General features: G+C 40.1%; 1 protein-coding gene across 3 annotated transcripts; it reads left to right on the top strand.

The window, feature by feature from the left end:
- Positions 1 to 2,667: 2,667 nt before the first annotated feature.
- LOC108699634 (proline-rich extensin-like protein EPR1) lies at positions 2,668 to 7,942 on the top strand. Of its 3 annotated transcripts, none has more exons than XM_041573812.1 (4): positions 2,668 to 2,749; positions 5,017 to 5,173; positions 5,590 to 6,276; positions 6,352 to 7,942. In XM_041573812.1, the coding sequence occupies exons 2-4, from the start codon at positions 5,036 to 5,038 to the stop codon at positions 7,819 to 7,821; spliced, it is 2,295 nt and encodes a 764-aa protein (XP_041429746.1). In that variant the 5' UTR covers positions 2,668 to 2,749; positions 5,017 to 5,035; the 3' UTR covers positions 7,822 to 7,942. The 3 variants fall into 3 exon arrangements, with proteins under 3 accessions (XP_041429746.1, XP_041429745.1, XP_041429747.1); XM_041573813.1 differs by having other exon boundaries at positions 2,669 to 2,749; positions 5,590 to 7,632; positions 7,768 to 7,942; XM_041573811.1 differs by having other exon boundaries at positions 5,590 to 7,942.
- The last annotated feature ends 15,994 nt before the right edge of the window (positions 7,943 to 23,936 follow it).

Here is a 23,936-nt window from a genome sequence, read left to right as displayed (position 1 = left end):
ATACTAAAATATATAAGGGGGATATGATGTACTATATATAAATATATAAGAGGATATGATCACTATTATAAGATAATAAGGGAATTTATTCCACTTCTATATAAAATATATAAGGCGGATTATGAGACTATATATAAACATATATAAAAGGGGAATATGATCACTATATATAAATTGATAAGGGGATATGATGACTATTATAATAAATATACAAGGAGAATGATGCCTATAATAAAATAATATGAAGGGATATGATCACTAATATAAAAATAAGGGGATTATGATGACTATGATGACTATATATAAATATTATAAGGGGATATGATCACTTTATATAATATATAAGGGGGATATGATCACTATATATAATTAGATAAGGTATGATCACTATATATAAATATACAAGGGATATGATCGAACTATATATAAATATAACAAGGGGATATGATCACATATATATAATATATAAGGGGGATATGATCACTTTATATAATATATAAGGGGATATGATCACTATATATAAAATATATAAGGGATATGATCACTATATATAAATATATAAGGGGATATGATTACTATATATAAATATATAAGGGGATATGATCACTATATATAAATATATAAGGGATATGATTCGACCTATATATAAATTAATATAAGATATGTGATGAAATATATAAATATATAAGGGATATGATTCACTATATTAAAGGACATATGAACATATAAGCTGGATCAAGGGATAAGGGAATGAGATATATATCAAATACCATATAAAGGGACATTTATGATACTTGATCCTCACCTAATAAGGACATCACTATATACTGCAATAATCATATAAGGATACTGAATGATCATAAATATATTGTCATAAATGATATATAGTGTGGATATGATTTGTACTAAACTATATGATATACATATATGAATGAGGGTGATCACTTTATATACAATATATGGACTATACAATGTATAAAATAGGGGATGAATCACTATCATACAGGATCTATATATACAGGGATATGATCACTATATATAAATATATAAGGGGATATGATGACTATATATAAATATATAAGGGGGATATGATCACTTTTATAATAAAATATATAAGGGACAGTAATGAAATAGAGAAAGTACAGAGAAGAGCGACTAAGCTGATAAAGGGAATGGAAGGGATCAGTTATGGGAAAAAGACAAGTTGTGATGGTTACACTGGAAGAAGAGACAGTTAAGGGGAATATGATGACTATATATAAATATATAAGGGGATATGATCACTATATATAAATATATAAGGGGATATGATGACTATATATAAATATATAAGGGGGATATGATGACTATATATAAATATATAAGGGGGATATGATGACTATATATAAATATACAAGGAGATATGATCACTATATATAAATATATAAGGGGATGTGATGACTATATATAAATATATAAGGGGGATATGATCACTTTATATAAATATATAAGGGATATGATCACTATATAATATATAAGGGGATATGATCACATATATAATATATAAGGGGGATATGATCACTATATATATAGTATATAAGGGGATATGATCAATATATATAAATATATAAGGGGATATGATCACTATATATAAATATATAAGAGGGGACAGTAATGAAATAGAGAAAGTACAGGAGAAGAGCGACTAAGCTGATAAAGGGAAATGGAATGGATCAGTTATGGGAAAGACAAGTTGTGATTGGTTACACTGGAGAAGAGACAGTTAAGGGGAATCATGATCACTAATATATAAATATATAAGGGGATATGATCACTATATATAAATATATAAGGGGGATTATGATCACTATATATAAATATATAAGGGGATATGATCACTGTATATAAATATATATAAGGGGATATGATCACTATATATAAATATATAAGGGGGATATGATCACGATATATAAATATATTAAGGGGATATGATCACTATATATAAATATATAAGGGGATATGATCACTATATATAAATATATAAGGGGATATGATCACTATATATAAATATATAAGGGGATATGATCACTATATATAAATATATAAGGGGGATATGATCACTATATATAAATATATAAGGGGATATGATCACTATATATAAATATATAAGGGGATATGATCACTATATAAATATATAAGGGGATATGATCACTATATATAAATAAGGGGATATGATCACTATATATAAATATACAAGGGGATATGATCACTATATATAAATATATATGGGTATATGATCACTATATATAAATATATAAGGGGGATATGATCAATATATATAAATATATAAGGGGATATGATCACTATATATAAATATATAAGAGGGGACAGTAATGAAATAGAGAAAGTACAGAGAAGAGCGACTAAACTGATAAAGGGAATGGAAGGGATCAGTTATGGGGAAAAGCAAGTTGGGTTTGGTTACACTGGAGAAGAAGACATATATTTTAATATATAATCTGTATTTCAGTGTACATGCCCATTCATTTATAGCCCTGCTTAATATGTTGCGATAATGCAGAAGGTGTGACAGTGATACAGGGCAGTTATACTGGATTCTGCTGGTTGGACTGGTTTAGGTTGAGACAGAAACTTGTGGATATGGGGAGTCTCCTATGTGGAAATTAGGGCAGCGCATCACTATAAATCCCCAGTCGTGCCGGTCACTCGCAGTTCTTCCAGCTCCTCCAGTGCGAATATTGTGGACTTGGTGAGTGCAAAGCTTTGTCTTGGGAAATGCCATTGGTATAGAAAGGGTTAACTCTTATAACTATTGGGGGCATCTATTTCCTTTAATTATGTTTGTTTGTTACTGTTATTGTACCCTTTAATGATGCATTTATACAGCAGAGGTTCTGTAGCAACTGAAGTGGGAGGAGACATTTGGTGCAAAGAGCTTGCAATTAATTTGGATTACAGATTCACTGAAACAAATTAAAAGTACGTTTAGGAGCGGGGGGTTAAAATGGTAGGTTCTTTCGTTAAAGGGGAAACAAAAAACTGTTTTTCATATTGAAGAAAATGTAATTGTAAGTAAAGGACCTCACTGGTACCTGGAAACAATCCGATACATTAGTTGCTGTATATTCCTTGCTACTTCCTGTTTCGCACAATACAGCAGTCCTGCATTGCTTTGTGGCAGGGATTCTAGTCAGGAACAGAAATGGGCTCAATTTCCCACAATACATTGAATGGTCTGGGATTCATGTGATCAAGAAAGAGAACATGCATGGCATTGTGGGAAATGGAGTCTAGCGATGCTACAAATAGGCAGGATTCCTAATTAGGAACCAATCAGGATTCATAAAAAAGGATGTAAGCAACTTGGGTGGGGGTACCCTAAAAATTAATGAGGTGCCATAGGCACAACATACTCTAGGGGTAAAGAAAACCCTGTCCTGTCTTAGCTGTCTACAGCAATGGAAGAGGCAAGTTTACTCCTCTAGTGGTTATGGTACAAATTACAATTTAAAGGCAAATTAGCATGAGAAATGGAAGGATTGGCCATAAATTCTCCTATAGGCACCTGAAGGCTAAGCTTGATGATTAGGGTGAGATTTGGGGTAAATATGTGTTTGCTGCCCTATATGTTCTTGAAACTCTGGTTGAATGTCTGATATACCAATATTTTGCTATATCTGTATTTATTTCATGAGCTGGGGTCAATAAACAATCACTGGACCTTCATGGGGGACCCAGGGCGAAGGTTAGACCTTCAAGTAGGGCTTTAACTGGAGAAGGTTTGACGTTGACTACAGTGAGTAACAGTAGATGATAAGTGAAGTCTACGAGTCTTTAAAGGAGAAACAAACCCTTGCTAATGAAAAACCCCTACCCTACATAGGCCTTACCCCTGGGTGCAGATTCAGGGCATCGGAGTTCATGGGCGCCATCTTCTTCTCTTCGATAATCTTCGGGAATAGAGCGGTGTAACGGCACAGTTTTGCAACAACTGCGCCAAAAGTCACGGAAATTGCCAAAGCACCGGAAGAAGTCCCGAAGATTACCGAAGAGAAGAAGATGGCGCCAGTAAACTTTGATGCCCTGAATCTGCAACGAGTGGTAAGTAAAGAGTTAGGGGCATTTACCAAAGGTACCACCTAGGCTGGCAGCATGGAGGGGGGGTCTATGTAGGGTAGGGGTTTTTATTAGCAAGGGTTTGGTTCTCCTTTAAATTCCATTATCAGAAGCCATTACATTGGCACCACCCCACATGGGAATAAGGGGGCTCAGTTTACGGGAATGAGAGGTGACCGGGGGGAGAAGTTTTGAAGAGACTGGAGCTGATGGAGACGAAAAGCTGGAAAGGGGTCCCAGGGTTATAGAATTGGGGGGTCAAATCGTTTTTATCCCATGAATATTGGGCTTATGCAGAACAGAGGGCAGATGATTTCTTGCAGGACCCCCACATATTGTATTAGTTATTACTAATATAATAATAGTAATTATTGCATGTATTGCTGTATTTTAGCATGTAAGAGATACACGTGCCTCATATCAGCATTCTGCTAGAAATCTGCCCCCTCCCCAAACATTGGGGCTCATTTAATTGACCAATATGCGTCCAGGTCCCAACTCAATAGGGAGAGACATCACATTGTGTTATCAGTGGCTTATTAGCATAATGATAGGTGATTTATTATCAAGAACAAGTTGTGGCAATTGTTACATTTTGTGAGTCCTGCACTGACAATGTGGGTGCGGTGCTGGGAGTTGCTGGGAGTTGAATACTCCTGACGCTTGTGTAATAACAGCATCGGCAATGGCAGGGACCTCCCTTGGATGTGGACAGGTATATATCATTCTGATGATCACAATAACCTGTAAAAACCTCACACTGTAGTGTCTAAAGGAGTGCTATGGCAGCTCCTACTCACATTCAGATATACAGAAAAGCTACACCTTTATGCTCTATTGCCTCGTGGTGGGTAGTTTCCATGAATTTGTACTGACAATGTTACATTTCTCTCTCTTTAGCCTTGGCTGATCAATCATAATGTCCAGGCTCACAGGAGTCATCCATGAGATCATTGAAATATTCTTAAGCTATTCTGGGGTGGAATGTGGCCCCCACAAGCTGAACAAGAATGAGATGAACAAGCTGATTCAGAATGAGTTCTCTGATGTCATCAAGGTAGGTTGAGTCAACTATAAAATTTATCACTGCCAGTAGGACATCTCTTTCTTCAGCCTTAGTTGGTGTCCTCTTGTCTTCTGCACTGACCTATGGAAGGGAATGTTCATTAGACCATGATCTTGTAGACATTTGTGCCTCTTGGCCATCTTTCCTGTAAGGTTCCTAAGGAATCAACGCACAATCAATTGTGTTCCCTGCATATTAGCCTACTATTCCTTTACTTAATTTGGTTGCACTTTTACCATTTTACTTTTGTTTAGATGGGCACCATATATTGCCGACTGTTGCCTAACCTATACCTTAAAGATACAGTAGTGATCTTGGCATCTCTCCAGTCAGACACCTTTTATATATGTAGTTTAAAGGCTTAGTCTAACGCTGTTCATAACTAATGTTCTTAATTCTGTTTGTAGAACCCAAAGGATCCAAAGACAGTTGAGGCTCTGATAAAAATCCTTGATCAGAATAAAGATGAAGAAGTTGACTTTGACGAGTTCTCTGACCTGCTGTGTAAGGTTCTTAAAGCCGTCTACCGTGCTATGGAGAAAGAATGCCCTAAGAAAGTGCCAGTCCAGAAGACTCATGAGGAAACCCTCAAAACACAAGTAACTCATGATGAGCACCACCAATCAAAGCCTGGTGCAGGCAAACCAGAGTCCCCTATTAAATACTACCAGGATCCAGTGGTGTACCCTGTTCTTGATAAGGCTAAAGAGGGGGAGCAGAAAGACCAAGGAAATACACCAACCACCAAGGTCCAGTCAACAGAAGAAAAGTTCAAAATTGGCACCTTCTCAGCAGGGCAAGCGGCAACAACAACAGTAACTGGAGAAAAGCAAGAACCCCCTAAAGACAACCAGAAAGCTGACCAAAAGCCAACTCAAGTAACTGAACCAGTGAAACCAGTCACCCAGACTGTCCAGATTACCCAGGACAAAAAAGATCAGGTATCACAACAAGACAAAACAGTTACACAAACCCAACAGGACAAGGATAAGAAGGATCAGGTGCCAAATCCAGTCAAACCAGTGACCCCAACTGTTCAGAAAGAAAAGGATCAAGAAACCCAACAAGACAAACCAGTTACACAAATCCAACAGGACAAGGATAAGAAGGATCAAGTAACTAATCCAGTGAAACCAGTGACCCCGACCCCTGTTACACAAATCCAAGAGGACAAGGATAAGAAGGATCAAGTACCAAATCCAGTGAAACCAGTGACCCCAACCCCAGTTACACAAATCGAACAGGACAAGGATAAGAAGGATCAGGTACCAAATCCAGTGAAACCAGTGACCCCGACCCCTGTTACACAAATCCAGCAGGACAAGGATAAGAAGGATCAGGTACCAAATCCAGTGAAACCAGTGACCCCGACCCCTGTTACACAAATCCAACAGGACAAGGATAAGAAGGATCAGGTACCAAATCCAGTGAAACCAGTGACCCCGACCCCTGTTACACAAATCCAGCAGGACAAGGATAAGAAGGATCAGGTACCAAATCCAGTGAAACCAGTGACCCCGACCCCTGTTACACAAATCCAGCAGGACAAGGATAAGAAGGATCAGGTACCAAATCCAGTGAAACCAGTGACCCCGACCCCTGTTACACAAATCCAACAGGACAAGGATAAGAAGGATCAGGTACCAAATCCAGTGAAACCAGTGACCCCGACCCCTGTTACACAAATCCAAGAGGACAAGGATAAGAAGGATCAGGTACCAAATCCAGTGAAACCAGTGACCCCGACCCCAGTTACACAAATCCAACAGGACAAGGATAAGAAGGATCAGGTACCAAATCCAGTGAAACCAGTGACCCCGACCCCTGTTACACAAATCCAAGAGGACAAGGATAAGAAGGATCAGGTACCAAATCCAGTGAAACCAGTGACCCCGACCCCAGTTACACAAATCCAACAGGACAAGGATAAGAAGGATCAGGTACCAAATCCAGTGAAACCAGTGACCCCGACCCCTGTTACACAAATCCAACAGGACAAGGATAAGAAGGATCAGGTACCAAATCCAGTGAAACCAGTGACCCCGACCCCTGTTACACAAATCCAACAGGACAAAGATAAGAAGGATCAGGTACCAAATCCAGTGAAACCAGTGACCCCGACCCCAGTTACACAAATCCAACAGGACAAGGATAAGAAGGATCAGGTACCAAATCCAGTGAAACCAGTGACCCCGACCCCTGTACCACAACCACACAAACCCACCACTCCACCTCAAACAGTGCCTACTGGTACTCAAACAGAATGCTCCATAAATCAGCAGCAGCCACACCCTCCAATGTATCAGCAGCACCAAATCCCCCAAATGCCTCACATTCCTCAGATGCCCCAAATGTATCAACAGCCCCAAGCCCCTCCAATGTATCAGCAGCCCCAAGCCCCTCAGATGTATCAACAGCCCCAAGCCCCTCCAATGTATCAGCAGCCCCAAGCCCCTCAGATGTATCAACAGCCCCAAGCCCCTCAGATGTATCAACAGCCCCAAGCCCCTCAGATGTATCAACAGCCCCAAGCCCCTCAGATGTATCAACAGCCCCAAGCCCCTCAGATGTATCAGCAGCCTCAGCAGCCTGGGCACCAATACCAGTCCCACTTTTCCACCCAGAAGAAGAACCACTGAGGTCATACAAACTGGGAAGGATCCATGTGTTCTACTAGAAGTCAATGTACTAATACAGTATGTGCTTTTACTGCAGAGCTTGTTTCTCTTTGTTGCACAATAAAGCAACAATTTCCCCGTGTCTCCTCTGTTTCTTGTGTTTCATCTTTTGCCTTTAGGGATCACCATCATATTATTAGTGCAAGCCAATAGGCATTCAGGCTCAGAATGTAATATATCACAGTATAATAAAGAGTGTAAGGAATATAAACCATACAGTTTTGTACCATCTTTTCGAGAGACCTGGGGCAGTATTAGGGCAGGTTCTTCTGTGTGTGCCAGCCATTTAAAGGGATGGGTGTTGGGGTGCCACAACCACATGGAAGCTTGGCCTGCAGCATAACTGCTAGATTTTTGGCAGATAACTCTGCTACAATAAAATGCAAAAAAGGGGGTTGTGGGAGTACTACAGGCTAAGTAAATATATACTTAAATACAATGGAAGTGCTTCTGATCTGGCCAATAAACTGCAAACAGAAAAGGGGGATTGATCAATGCACATTCCAATGCACAATGCATTGAATTAATCCCCATAATTAATCCAGTGTCTATGCAAGTGCATGTATTTGGTAAGGCACCACGTTAAGGTAAACGTCAATCCCCCTTCTTTTTCTCTATGTTTGTAGTTAATTGGCCAGATCAGCAGCACGTCCATTGTATTTAAATCTATTTTTACTTAGCCTTGGAGTGTTCCCACAACCCTCCTTTTTTGCATTTTATATTGTAGCAGATTTATTCTGCCCAAGGTCTAGCAGTTATGCTGAAGGCCAAGCTTCCGTGTGGTTCTAGCTCCTCCCACCAATCTCTTTAAATGCTGGTCCCATGCCTTTAAATATAGGTGTTGGTTTGGGCAAGCAAAAGCCCCAAAAAAAAGCCGCAAGCGGGGGAGGATTATGCCTGTAGAACCAATACTGTGGTCTAGGCAATCACTCTCTTTTAAAGGCTAATGGTGGGGGAGGACTAAGCCCTCATTGAAACCAATGCCCAGGTCAGGAGACACTTATCCCAAGAAATGCCCCATGCAAGGAGGTGCCAGCCTTTATACTATGACCAGAGGTAAATTGTTAGGGACCGCCATATGGGGTTTACCTTGACGTGGTTTGGTGCCTTATCAATTTTATGATCTTCACTTTGTAACTAAAACCCCTGTTTTTGTAAACACATGCACTTGCATTTATACTCAATTACTTATGAGTCAGGGGACCAGGAAATGTGCATCGATCAATCCCTTTCTCTTTCTCTATGAAAATCTGGAAGACCAGCTTTAATATGTTGCAGAAGTCTCTCCTGGAGAGTATAGGTAGATGGGAACAGTACTTCATTTTTGCAAAAGACCTGGTATATCCTGGCCAAGGATCCATACGAAGAGGCTGAGCAGGAGAAGGAACATTCTACATTGGATTGGATTTAGATTGGATTTAGAGTGGTGGTCAAGGAAATGCCAAATGGTGAAAGGAGAACCGTTCATGCTTCATTCGAATTGAGTTTAAATATTTTTTTTTTTTAAATTTATCATGTACTGTCCCTTTAAGAAATTCAAATTTGACCATTCGCCATCTAAAACCTGCCTAATTGGTGTTTTAGGCTATGGAGACTTCATACAATCAATTTGGAGTCGTTTGGTGGACTTTTGAAAATCAAATTTTAAAAAAAAAAAGTTTTTTTTTTGGTGAAAAAACTGAAATCAAATTAGATTTTTTGTTCATCAGCGCTTCAGTTTGGAATCTCAGCACCTATCTAGGGTCTAAATTACCCTAGCAACCAGGGAGTGGTGTTCATGGGAGACTGGAATATGAATAGGAGAGGGTCTGAATAAAAGTGTAAGGAATAAAAAGTATCAATAATAATACAATTGCAATCTTTAAAAGCTGTAAATAATCAGAAGGCGGCAACATTGCTAAGAACTGGTCATTCATAAAATCCTATCACTGAAAGGTGAACTACCCCTTTAATAGCACTAGGGGCAGACCAACGGAGAATGAACAGGTGAAGAGGACTAGACTAGACAAGTAAAAATAGTTAGGCAAAAAGGTTCCATGGAGAGATTAAAAGCAAGCATTTAGTCCTATAGTCAGGTGATCCCACTGGTGGCCAATAAAAGGGCAGCCAAGTTTGGGAGTTTTACTTTGAAAGCAGCGAGTAAGTTGCAGGTAAAACTTAGTCCCTTTGTAAAATGTATAATGAAGCAATAGAATTCTTAATGAATCAGATGTAAATTAAGCGTAGGACTGGCCAGATATGGGATGAGTGTGACGTAGTTGTTCAGCTTAAATATATTGCAATATATGGACAAACAATCCCTGTGTTGTTTAAAGGGTAAGGCATTTTTCAGTAGCTGTATGCACAAAATGTCTCTGTCTTAAAGGGATACTGTCATGGGGAAAAAAAAATTTCAAAATGAATCAGTTAATAGTGCTGCTCCAGCAGAATTCTGCACTGAAATCCATTTCTCAAAAGAGCAAACAGTTTTTTTTATATTCACTTTTGAAATCTGACATGGGGCTAGACATATTGTCAATTTCCCAGCTGCCCCCAGTCATGTGACTTGTGTTCTGATAAACTTTAATCACTCTTTACTGCTGTACTGCAAGTTGGAGTGATATCACCCCTCCCTTCCCCCCCCCCAGCAGCCTAACAACAGAACAATGGGAAGGTAACCAGATAGCAGCTCCCTAACACAAGATAACAGCTGCCTGGTGGATCTAAGAACAACACTCAATAGTAAAATCCATGTCCCACTGAGACACATTCAGTTACATTGAGTTGGAAAAACAGCAGCCTGCCAGAAAGCATTTCTCTCCTAAAGTGCAAGCACAAGTCACATGACCAGGGGCAGCTGGGAAACTGACAGTATGTCTAGCCCCATGTCAGATTTCAAAATTGAATATAAAACAATCTGTTTGCTCTTTTGAGAAATGGATTTCAGTGCAGAATTCTGCTGGAGCAGCACTATTAACTGATTCATTTTGAAAAAATTTTTTCCCCATGACAGTATCCCTTTAAAAGTCAATTCCCAAAGATTAATGGTTTTGTTTTTTTACTAAAATCAGAATTTATCTCATTATTTTAATTAAAAAAAGCTCAACCAAATTCCCGTTCACATTTACCGTATATACTCGAGTATAAGCCGTCCCGAGTATAAGCCGAGGTACCTAATTTTACCTCCAAAAACTGGGAAAGCTTATTGACTCGAGTATAAGCCGAGGGTGAGAAATGCAGCAGCTTCTGGTAAGTTTCAATCAAAAAATTGAGGGTTTCTGCTCCCATTGGAGGTGACGACGTCTCGTTTTTGGATGCCGGCGACCATTCTTGGACGCCGGCGAATATTCCTAGAGACTATTCTTGGACGCCGGCGACTGTTTTTGTGCTTGACCCGAGTATAAGCCAAGGTAGAGTTTTTCAGCATATTTTGGGGGCGGAAAAACTCAGCTTAAACTCGAGTATATACGGTAGTCCTTATTTATTATTAAACACACTTGAAAATTTCAGATCGAGAATACTCTCGAAAAAATTCCAGAATTCACGTTTTGGATTGTCGCACGACAAACCTGAATTTGATGAACGAAATGCTCGATGATGGTCGAAAAGCCGGAATTCTTTGGATTATAGTAAAAAACCCGCGCAGACCATGATATCTTCAAATTGGAAATAGGCCACCTGCCATTCGTTTATACATGACCTCAACAGGTTTGACATGGAGTATTTTTGAATTCAGATTTTTAGCAGCTTTGGGTTCAAGTTTCCCCTTTAAAAGCCCAACTAGAAAAATTTGAGTTTAGTAAATAACCCCCTAAGAGTTGCCGGTGGTACATTCAGTCAAAACACAATGATCCAGTTTTCTTTCATTCTCAGGAATCCCTTGGGTGGGGAATGCAGAGTACAGTCAGTATTAGAATTATTGATTATAGAAGTGAGATGTAGGGACGGTATAAAGTCTACGTATACTTTAGCCACTCCCCCTTTAACCACACCCACTTTCAATCAAAGCCAATGTCATTTTATTTCCATATAGTGGTTGCAATCAAATTCCATTTTATCTGTAAAATCTGTAATGGCGCGTTGAGTGCCCAGGTGAAATATATTAAATAAATGGCAGTATAAATACAGTGTCTTGTTTAACCAAAAACCTGTTCTGCAAGTTCTTAGAAAATAGCATGGTTCAGTCCGGAGCTGACAGACAGAGAAGCCATGTGGCACTTACTGAGCTGGATAAGCAAAAAGCACTTGATTTTGGGGCAGCAGAGCTAAACTGTACCAACAATATATAGTGTTCTGGTCAGAGCTGCCATCAGAAATTGCGGGGCCCCGCACAACAAAAATTTTTAGGGCCCCCCTTCCCCAAACACACAGGCACAAGTGCTAAACATTTAAGGCCCACCTTCAAGTTAAATAAAAAAAATTGGTGGCCACGGAGCACCCCCTACAACTTATTAAAACAGTGGCTAGGACCCCCCTACAAGTTATAAAAAAACATTAGTGCCTGGGTCCCCTACAAATTATTGAAAAAAATAAAAACATAGTATAACAAAGCAATATAAATGAAATTCCTGGGCAAGGCACCTACAAGTTATATTAAAAAAAACTGGTGGCAAGGGCCCCAATAAGTTATATTAAAAAAATGGTGGTCAGGGCCCCTACAAGTTAAATAGAAAATAAGTGGCCACGGCCACTACAGGTTACATTAAAAAAATGGTGGACAGGGCCCCTATCTGTTATATATAAAAATTGGTGGCCAGGGCCCCAACAAGTAATGTGAAAAAAATTGGTGGCCAGGGCCCCTGTAAGTTATTAAAAAAAAAATAAGTCCTTACTTCAGCTGCAGAGTTCAGGGAAACTCCGGTGTCTGTGTCTTTAGCTTTCCTGTGCTACGATTTGCCAGTGAAATGTAAGTCCCGGTAATTTTGTATGGTGATTGGATAAGCTGGAGGGGAGGTTCAAATTTCACCCATCCAATCACCATGTGGCTAAACCGGGACTTACAATTCATTGACAAATCAGAGCAGTTAGAAGATACAGGCTCCCGCCCACTCTCCCTTCCGTAGTCTCCAGCTTAGTGACAGCGCGGCCAGCTATCCAGGCAGCACAGCCGGGCCCCCCTCCAGTCTTAAAACCCTCCGGGCCCGGTACAACACTCCCCCCTGTCCCCCCCTGATGGCGGCCCTGGTTCTGGTGAATGAGGGAGCTGTACAAGGGCTGCAAAAATGGAATAGTCTCAGGGGTACCCAGGGTACAAATAAACACTCACCCCAAATCTCCCCCTAACTGACCTTCAGACTGGGCCCCCTTAGCTCATAACAAGGTTACAGATATATAGAAACATTGGGGTGTCACCCTGCTATAGTTCCAGGGGTACCCAGGGTACAAATAAACACTCACCCCAAATCTCCCCCTAACTGACCTTCAGACTGGGGCCCCTTAGCTCATAACAAGGTTACAGATATATAGAAACATTGGGGTGTCACCCTGCTATAGTTCCAGGGGTACCCAGGGTACAAATAAACACTCACCCCAAATCTCCCCCTAACTGACCTTCAGACTGGGCCCCCTTAGCTCATAACAAGGTTACAGATATATAGAAACATTGGGGTGTCACCCTGCTATAGTTCCAGGGGTACCCAGGGTACAAATAAACACTCACCCCAAATCTCCCCCTAACTGACCTTCAGACTGGGCCCCCTTAGCTCATAACAAGGTTACAGATATATAGAAACATTGGGGTGTCACCCTGCTATAGTTCCAGGGGTACCCAGGGTACAAATAAATACTCACCCCAAATCTCCCCCTAACTGACCTTCAGACTGGGCCCCCTTAGCTCATAACAAGGTTACAGATATATAGAAACATTGGGGTGTCACCCTGCTATAGTTCCAGGGGTACCCAGGGTACAAATAATCACTCACCCCAAATCTCCCCCTAACTGACCTTCAGACTGGGACCCCTTAGCTCATAACAAGGTTACAGATATATAGAAACATTGGGGTGTCACCCTGCTATAGTTCCAGGGGTACCCAGGGTACAAATAATCACTCACCCCAAATCTCCCCCTAACTGGCCTTCAGACTGGGCCCCCTTAGCTCATAACAAGGTTACAGATATATAGAAACATTGGGGTGTCATCCTGCTATAGTTCCAGGGGTACCCAGGGTACAAATAAGCACTCACCCCAAATCTCCCCCTAACTGACCTTCAGACTGGGCCCCCTTAGCTCATAACAAGGTTACAGATATATAGAAACATTGGGGTGTCACCCTGCTATAGTTCCAGGGGTACCCAGGGCACAAATAAACACCCCAAATCTCCCCCTAACTGGCCTTCAGACTGGGCCCCCTTAGCTCATAACAAGGTTACAGATATATAGTGAATAAAGTACCCCCTCTTATAAAATATAAGGATATTATAAGTTACCGAGGAGTTTCATGACCATATAAAAGTACGAGGCCGAAGGCCGAGTGTTTTTATACAGGTCATGGAACTCCAAGGTAACTTCTAATATCCTCATATTTTACAACTGGGGGTACTTTATTAATTATAATACACAAATTTTAGTGAGTCATGTGACAGAAATGACATCAGAACTCACCGTTTATAACTGATGACATCACTACTCACCGTTTATAAGGATATAATTTACAAGATATTCGTGGCTTTTGTGTATTATATAGAAATATACACAAAGTGGCAGAAGGGAAAACTTCTCTCTTATTTTTGTTAAAAAAACATTTTCCAGACTGCCGCTGATGAAGTGATTCTGGGCCGTGGACTAAGTATTTGAAGTGTGAGTTTATACTGCTGAATTATATAAATAAAAATCCTATCATTTGAGCCTTTGTTTTGCTGTGCAACTGATTTCCCAGGCAGCAGTGCCAGTCTCTATAGATTCAGTGCGAGGAGATGATAAGAGGAGGGTGTGAGCGAGTGGAAGATGAGGACGCAGATAAGATTAACCTCAGTCTCTATAGGTTCAGTGCGAGGAGATGATAAGAGGAGCGTGTGAGCGAGTGGAAGATGAGGACGCAGATAAGATTAACCTCAGTCTCTATAGCTTCAGTGTGAGGAAATGATAAGAGGAGCGTGTGATTGATGACACTGACAAGACTAAGACAAACTTCGCTGTAATCGTTTGAGAGACGGGACTGTAATCTACATCAAAGTCACCGTAAGTACATGTGAGCGGAACACTGGAGATCCTGTAAGTATAAATGTATCAGGGTCCGGAGGTTTAGTATATGGAAGTGCTCATTGGCCTCTCTCTTCTTCTGTTTGTTATTTGAGGTGGAGCACGAAGGGGACACTGTGTGACAAACAGGAGAATTAATCAACACGTACTTTCCTCTATTTAAAGATCTTTACGCAACTGTTTTTTGTCAAAAGTCAAGTCATACCTCCCAACTGTCCTTTTGTTCGGAGGGACAGTCCCTCTTTTGACAGCTCCACCCGCAGTCCCTCATTTGTACTGGAAAGTCCCTCTTTTCTCTGCACTGAACAGCCAGAAAAAGAAACAAAGTTTCTCTCTTAATTGGCTTTTAGCAGAGAGCCCAGAACAGCCAACAGGTGCAAATAAGATACTTTTGTAACAATTTTGAGACACAAAAACACAGTTTAGATAAGGAGAAATATTTTCAAACTTTCATAACCTGCCAAATTTTGTAAAACAAACATGGTAATTAGGGGGTGTGTCAAAGTAGAAATTGTATGCACTCCCAGGCCTTCTCGTATTCTATAATCTGGTGCTCAGTCCTCTAGGGAGACGGCACTCCCCTGGGTTCACAGGAAACGAAGAATGAGGAAACGGCACACAGAATAGAATGCAAAAGGGGATATACCCCTATGGATTTATTGTGTCAAACAGCACAACGTTTCGGGGGCAGGCCCCTTCGTCAGGTGATATGGCAAGCTAATTACAAACAGCCCTTAAATAGCCTGTCGGCCCTCCCACCACCAGAAAAAAAAGTCATAAAACTTTACTCAAAAAAAACCTTTTTTGTTCTTACGAAAAAAGAAAAAAGAAAAAGAAAAATTATGGCTCCAAAAAACATTATTTGAAACAATTGTCCATTGAGAGAAATGTCCAATCACAATGATAATCCAAACTTGGTAAATTAATAAGAAGAAAAAACGAAATACAAAAAATTGAAACGAACAAATCAAGGAATGAGGCACATAAGGAGATTATACTTTCCCTACTGGGGTATTACCTTTCCCTTGGAGAATAATCATGCACAGAAGTTTATCTGAAAGGTAAAAAGATACAAAGTAAGTTATCAATCTCCTGCAAACTGAAACAATTCTAACCACCATAGCAAATTGTTACTTAAGTTTTAGGTGGTGAACCTGGATAATTCTAAACACAGTGGCAAATTTCAGATTTAAAAAGTAGCGAAAGTGGTTGTTATAGGTAACAGGATAAATTAAACTCTTCATTCAATCCCCTTGGCATTTGTGTTTGTAACAACCAAATCCAATAACTTTCACTTTGTAATAACTTTTGTTTTAAATTTAAATTAGGGGGTGTGGCCACAGAAAGGGGTGTGGTCAAAAAATTGCTGCGCTGCGTGCGGGAAAATTTTTTTTTTTTTTACTTCCAAAATGTTGGGAGGTATGCTGAAAGTGTTGTGAGGAAAAGAACTTTGATGGTGGGAGACTATTTAATATGGGAAGCACATACTGTTTTATTCTTACATTTCCTTTCTGGGGCAGAATCCCCATTTAGTTTTGTGAATCCACTAGTTGCATCTGCGCAAAGTTCAATCTAATTCCCATTCCAGTAAAGTTTCCCTTTTTTTCTTTCCTTGAAAATTCTCAGAATTTCTCAGTTTCAGTTTCATTTCTCACCAGGGGCCGCCCCTTTCTTTACTTTTCCCCGAAATGATGCAGAACTTTCAATGCAAAAAACTATTGTCTTGTATTTCTCCTATGAGACTGTGCCTAATAGGAGATCAGGTGATCTGTTCTTGGCCTGTCATTGGTCCAGTACATATCCTTATAGTATAGCAGCAGGGGGCAGCAGCCATTGGATAGTGATCTCTCTGATAGACACATCTCTATAGTTAAGGAAAGACAAATATATACTGTATCTCTCCAGTGCTTCTCATTCTATATAGTGTCAAGCTGGTACAGGCAACTTGCAGTTGGTCAGACTAGTCCACATACACACAGGTAGGTATAAACCTATTTTGGCTACAACCATCTATTTCCCATGACCTTAACCTCTTATTGTTTTCTATAGGACCTTGTGACTTCCCCATGAGAGATATTGCAGGTTATATTCTATTTATTACCCTCATACATTTATTACATTCCTGACTGTTGTTGTGATCACTTCTGTAGCTTTTATTTCTACCTATTCCTTACTGGGGCCCTCCTGTCTCTTCTTTTTAACCTTCTGTTAACTGACTGTAAATATCTGTAACTGTAATAGAACAGGCTCTGCAAGTGTTAAAAGTGATACTCGATACTCTTCTTTATTTTCATCCCTATTCAGTATTTGTGTTGGTGCAACAGTTGCACATTAGTGTAACCCCTACAGCAACAGATGTTCTCCTCTCTCACTGCTTGACCGTTTCACTGCCAGAATTCTGCACTTTCTTTGTGTTAACTCTCATGTTTGGGATTGTGTAATAAAATACATTAGGAGAGCAGCTCTAGTGGCACAACATAATGATGCTGAGTAACAAAACATATTAGTAATGTATGTGCAGCTTGAACACACTAGAAATCACTAGGGCATCTCTACTTGTAGTTTTCAAAAAGTGTTTATGAGGTTTTAAAATAAACATTAAATACACTAAAATCAGGGGATGTAAAATGAATGTTTCACAGCAGAGCAGAACCTCAAGACACAGATCAGGGTGATTCTATACAAGTGTTATTAGTGTTAGGGTCAGGCTTAGCATTAGTGTTACAGAGTTAGGATGAGTTATTAGGGTAAGAGTTAAGATTATTGTTATTAGGATTAGGGTAAGGATGAGAGTTATTAGGGTTAGAGGTAAGATTAGGGTTATTAGGGTTAGAGTTAGGATTAGGGTTAGGATGAGAGTTATTAGAGTTAGAGGTAAGATTAAGGTTATTAGGGTTAGAGTTAGGGTTAGGATGAGGGTTAATAGGGTTAGTGTTAGAGTTAGGATCAGGGTTAGTGTTACAGCGTTAGGATGAGAGTTATTAGGGTTAGAGTTAAGATTATTGTTATTAGGATTAGGGTTAGGATGAGAGTTATTAGGGTTAGAGGTTAGGATTAGTGTTAAAATTACGATTAGGGTTAGCACAACATCGTAGGATGAGAGTTTTTAGGGTTAGAGGTAACATTAGGGTTAGATGTAAGATTAGGGTTATCAGGGTTATTAGGATTAGGATGAGGGTTGTTAGGGTTAGTGTTAGAGTTAGGATTAGGGTTAGCGTTACAGCATAGGATGAGAGTTATTAGGGTTAGAGGTAATATTAGTGTTAGTAGGGTTAGAGGTAAGATTGGGATTATTATGAGGGTTAGAGGTAAGATTAGGGTTATTAAGGCTAGAGCTAGGATGAGGGTTATTAGGGTTAGAGTAAGATTATGGTAATTAGGGTTAGAGTTTGGATTAGGGTTAGGATGAGCGTTATTAGGGTTAGAGGTAAGATTAGGGTTATTAGGGTTAGATTTAGGATTAGGGTTAGGATGAGGGTTATTAGGGTTAGATGTAAGATTAGGGTTATTAGGGTTAGGATTAGAGTTAGGATGAGGGTTATTAGGGTTAGAGTAGGGTTTTGGTTATATAAAACATTATTATAATTAGGATTATAATGAACAAAGAATTATTTATGTTCAGTTTAACAAACTCAGGTATAAGAGTCATTTGAGGATTTGATTTCAAGGAAATGAAATAAGAGTTTTGGCCTTTACACCTCCAGCTCCAGATGTGTCAGTGTGTTCATTTATTGTGTCACGTGTATTAAACCCTCCTTCTTATCCCATGCGGTGCGTCTATATAACGCAGTGATGTAACTAGATGTTACTGGGCCCCACAGCAAATTAATTTTAGGGCCCCCAACATATCCAGTGTTTGTCCTGTTTTACCAATATATGTTCAAATTGCTCATCAACGAGAGCCTCATGGGGCCCCCTGTACCTCCTGGGCCCCCCTGCAGCCGCTTCCCCCCTGCTTCCTCTGTAGTTACGCCCCTGATATAACAGCTCTATGTGATATGCCATGGTCACTATGATAAGTATTCGCTACCCCTCCAAGTGGGGCACGTCTGCCCAAGGCAATGCCTTTGAACCTCACACCAGAGACTACAGTAAAGGTCAACATTTCCCAACTCACCATATTATATAATGTATCATCATTGTATAGTCCTGCTGTAGTGATCACGATCGTGTTTGAGCTGCACTTATATATATATATATTCTATAGGGCCATATTGTGTGTCACTCATTGATGTTATTGAGCCGAGGCCTCTGCGCTGCTACAGGGAAGTCACTGAAACGCTGACTATGAAGAAAAGAACTTGTTTCATTGAAGGACATAAAAACGTCCATCCATCCATATGCCAAGACAAAAAAAAAGACTTTTACTCTACTCTAGGCCACTGTTATATCATTCTGATGTTAGAGTCTTATTTGTTGCATTAAATAAATTATCTCAAATAATATATTAACCCTCACATCATCTGCAATAGTTAAAGGGGACCTGTCCAGGGCCGGATTAATGACTAGGCTAACTTTACTTATAGCCTAGGGGCCCATTAGTGGTAGGGGCCCATGGGTTTTGTATGGCCTTGGGAGGACTGGGAGACAATTTAGGTAAGGAAGGCACTGACTGAAGGCAAGAAGTTTGTATCATGAGACCAACAATCTCTCTGAGCCGGGGTTGAATTGACGCGTCGCACACACCAGTGACCGCGGCTTAATAGAGTTGAGCTCTCTGGCACACACATAGTCCGACCCTGCTCAGTGTCAGTCACAGACACGCTCTCTTCTTCTGCCAATTCTATTTGCCTGCCTAATATTAGATTAAGCTGCTTAGGCTGTAGCCCTGTCTGCACCTTCCTTCAATCCTGCCCAACTGTCTGGGAGCAGCCAGCACCCCCGGGCCTGCAGCAGTCACTGGCCATAGGACTATGAAGATTTTCATTCATCCAAGTCATGGTATATCTACTATAGGTCAATCTAAAAACAACTGGACTTGCTGAGTAATCAATGAAGACGTTTCCAAGAACGTTATTCCGAGAACATCCGACACCAGTCAGTTGTACTGAAGAAGCTGCTCGGATGAGTAGTGAAACGTCTTCATTGATTACTCAGCAAGTCCAGTTGTTTTTAGATTGACCTGTACTGGATATAGTCAGTGGGCAGAGAATTTTTTTTTTTTAAATTAAAAACTTCAGGCTCAGCCAGGGGTCGGGCAGCACCAACCGGCCGGGCCCAGCAACAGCTTTAGAGCTGTGATACGCTATATGTCGGCGCTATATAAATACATGATGTTAATAATAAATAGAGCCGGCCTGCACCTGAAACAGAAAGTCTGTCTGGGAAATAATTTTTGCTGTCAGCCTGCACTGCAGCCAGAGAAAATTTGCAGCCTGCAGACATTGTAATGATTTTTGTAGCCTGCAGACAGTGAAATAATTTCAGCAGACAGTAAAATATATATATATATATTTTAAGGAAAGTAAAATAAGCGGTACTAGTACTCATGCAGGTTTGTACTGCACCTGACTAGGTCCAGGGCACAACACAGAAAAAATATTGAAGAAAATTTAAAAGCAAAGAATAGACAACTAATAATTAAAAGAAATTGTCTCCAGCTGCACCGTGACCCTGACTAAAATAAAAAAGAAAGTGAGTCACTGGCGCATATTTCAGCCCTCTCATACCTGCCTCTGCCTGCACTAAAGAACTGGCTTTAGAGGCTGTAAAGGTCCCCCCCATATTTACCATTTAGACCAGGATATTGTCTATTGTGTCCCTCTCCCCTGCTGCAGGTGCCCCTATTACTAATAATGATACGCTAGCGTCATGTGCCATTGCCAAAGCTTTAAACCGCTGGTGTATTTACATAGCGGTGGCTTTTTTTAAAAAAATAAATAAAAAAGTGGCGCGTACCGCACCGAAATAAGGTCCTGCCCTGGAAGGGGACCCTGTGGAAAGTGTAGCCGAGGGGCCTCACGTGTCCTTAATCCGCCACTGTACCTGTCATCCAGAAATTAAAAGCTGTATAATAAAAGTCATTTTTAAATTAAACATGAAATCCAAATTATTTTTGATATTAAACCATTCATACCAGTTATAAACTCATTTAACAGTCTCAGCTGTCAATCATACTTTGCATGTGGGTGGGGCAGCCAATGACTTTCACTTTCCTTTCTACACTTCCTGGATGTCAGTGCCCTCCTGACATTCCCTCTCCCTTGTCACCATCTAATTGTGTAGCCAGTGCACGGGCATGGACGCCAGGCCTCCTATTCTGGTGAATAAATTGGATTTTGCTTGCCTTAATAATAGTGCCTGCAAAATGGCTGCTGCCCTCTTGCTGTAATTGTGAACTCCAAGACTAAAAAAAACAAGATTTAAATGATTTTAATAGTGTAAATAAAGTTTATTTTGCTTCACTAACACTATAAAATAGGATTTGAAATTATTTCTTAAGATGACAAGTCCCCTTTAACAGTGGGCATTTACTCCCTTTATTTCTGTTTCTTTGGTGTTTCTCCATATGGTGCCCTGATGGCTGCTGAATGTAGCCGGGGTGTAGCAATGGCTTATATCGCTCTTTTTATCTATTTACAGGCTCCGTTATCCAAAATGGCAAAGTCACCAAAAGTTGCAGGTAAAGTAGCCGATTATGGTAACAGTAAGGGGCCGATTCACTAACTTCGAGTGAAGGATTCGAAGTAAAAAAACTTCGAATTTCGGAAGTTTTTTGGGCTACTTCGACCACCGAATGGGCTACTTCGACCTTCGACTACGACTTCGAAACGAAGGATTCGAACTAAAAATCGTTCGACTATTCAACTATTCGATAGTCGAAGTACTGTCTCTTTAAAAAAAACTTCGACCCCCTAGATCGCCACCTAAAAGCTACCGAAGTCAATGTTAGCCTATGGGGAAGGTCCCCATAGGCTTGGCTAACTTTTTTTGATCGAAGGATATTCCTTCGATCGTTGGATTTAAATCCTTCGAATCGTTCGATTCGAAGGATTTAATCGTTCGATCGAAGGAATAATCCTTCGATCGTTCCATCGCACTATCTGCGCTAAATCCTTCGACTTCGATATTGGAAGTCGAAGGATTTTAGTTCCTAGTCGAATATCGAGGGTTAATTAACCCTCGATATTCAACCCTTGATGAATCGGCCCCTAAATGTGGTGATTGTGGGAGTTTTGCGTTTGCTAAAAGCCATGTGTCATAACCCATGAGCCTGATAACTAATTATGTCATGGGGAAATACCCAGATCTCCTTGTGGTTGGCATTGGGACAGTTTTAAAGGGCCAGTAGCTTAGCCAAATATTGAAGGGTTCTTACATGATAAATATAAATTGATTTCACCATGAAACAGCAAAATAGTGTGTTGGCTTTAGAATCCCATATTGGGTTTATCTGATTATGATGCTACGATGCCATGGGGCTGCCATTCTAGTTCCAGTAGTTCTGTATCACCCACATAACAAATAACAGTGGTGTAGAATACAATGGTTGGGGCCATTCATGGCTCTTCATTCATCTTTATATTTTACATGAAGGTGCCGGACTAAAAGATGCAAATTTCCTTTATGGTCTTTAGGGATGCACCGAATCCACAATTTTGGATTCGGCCGAATCCATCTTGGAAGATTCGGCCTTATACCAATCCGAATCCTAATTTGCATATGCAAATTAGGGGCTGGAAAGGGAAAAAGTGGAAAAAAATTGGTTTACTTCCTTATTTTGTAACAAAAAGTCAAGTGAAATCCCGCCCTCCCCACAATTTGCATATCCAAATTAGGATTCAGATTTGGTTCGGCCAGGCACAAGGATTCGGCCGAATCCGAATCCTGCTGAAAAAGGCCGAATCCCAAACAGAATCCTGGATTTCGGTGCATCCCTAATGGCCTTACTTACCCTTGTATCCATCATGTTCTGTGCCCAAATTTTCTGATATCATCAGGTGGCCCTGTAATGGCCTAAATACTCACTCGATTATTTTTAAAGATTAAAAGTGACAGTATTTCCAGAATAAAACAAGGGAAGGGTGTAGAGAAGATAAAATAGAGAGGATATAAATGACATTGAGGGAACAGTTATCAGATTCTGTTTATTACTATTTCATTAAATCAAATGTTCTATATATTTAGGATACTAACACCTTTCTTTCTTCTCTTATCAACACCTTTCCCGGGGCTTTACTCCTGCTCAGTGGCTCTGATCACTATGGTGCTAATGGCTCAGATGGCTCCTTGCGTGGTAAGATTATATCTTTTATATTAATAGTTATCATCTAAACACGACCCATGAAAAGAGTTGGTGGAAAAAACAAGGTGTGTTTCCATCAGGTTTGCTTAACAAACCTTCAAATCCCTTGTCCACCACAGATATCAGACTTACAGGCTTGTCATTACCAGGCTAAGATTGTGATTCCTCTTTAAATATTGCAATTACATTAGCTTTTCTCCAGTCCATAGGTCCTGATGATAATGAGTCTGAGAAAATCAGAAAAAGAGGCCTAGCTAACATAGAACTAAGCTCTCTAAGTAATTATGGATTGCTTAAAGTTGGACAGTTGGACAACTGGCTGGTGGGCCCCGTCACAAAGTAACAGCTCAACATTTCACAGACCGCAGATCATGGATCTGACTCAGAGTCACATATATGTGCCCCTAGTCCACACCAACAAAATGTTTAATTCCACCCAAATATACACAAAATTATGGGTCACCTGTGACTCCGCCCTTGCTGGCCCCTTGTATAGGGTCTGCAAATATTAAAAACAATGGATAGCACACCCGATTTGAAAAACAAATACATTTATTACAAAAAGAAGAAAAAATAAGCAAAAATAATAAACAAAAAAAATCTCAATTTAAGGGTGTGCGCCTTCTCTCTTTATTCCCTATAGGTATGCCACTG

Source organism: Xenopus laevis, chromosome 8L (genome assembly GCF_017654675.1).
Source record: "Xenopus laevis strain J_2021 chromosome 8L, Xenopus_laevis_v10.1, whole genome shotgun sequence".
Classification (NCBI taxonomy): domain Eukaryota; kingdom Metazoa; phylum Chordata; class Amphibia; order Anura; family Pipidae; genus Xenopus; species Xenopus laevis.
This window is presented reverse-complemented; position numbering and strand designations above follow the sequence as displayed.

Coding starts and splice junctions, on each gene's coding strand:
- LOC108699634 (XM_041573811.1), top strand. CDS start 5,036: ATGTCCAGGCTCACAGGAGTCATCCATGAGATCATTGAAATATTCTTA. Junction 5,174..5,589: donor AGTTCTCTGATGTCATCAAG/GTAGGTTGAGTC, acceptor TTCTGTTTGTAG/AACCCAAAGGATCCAAAGAC.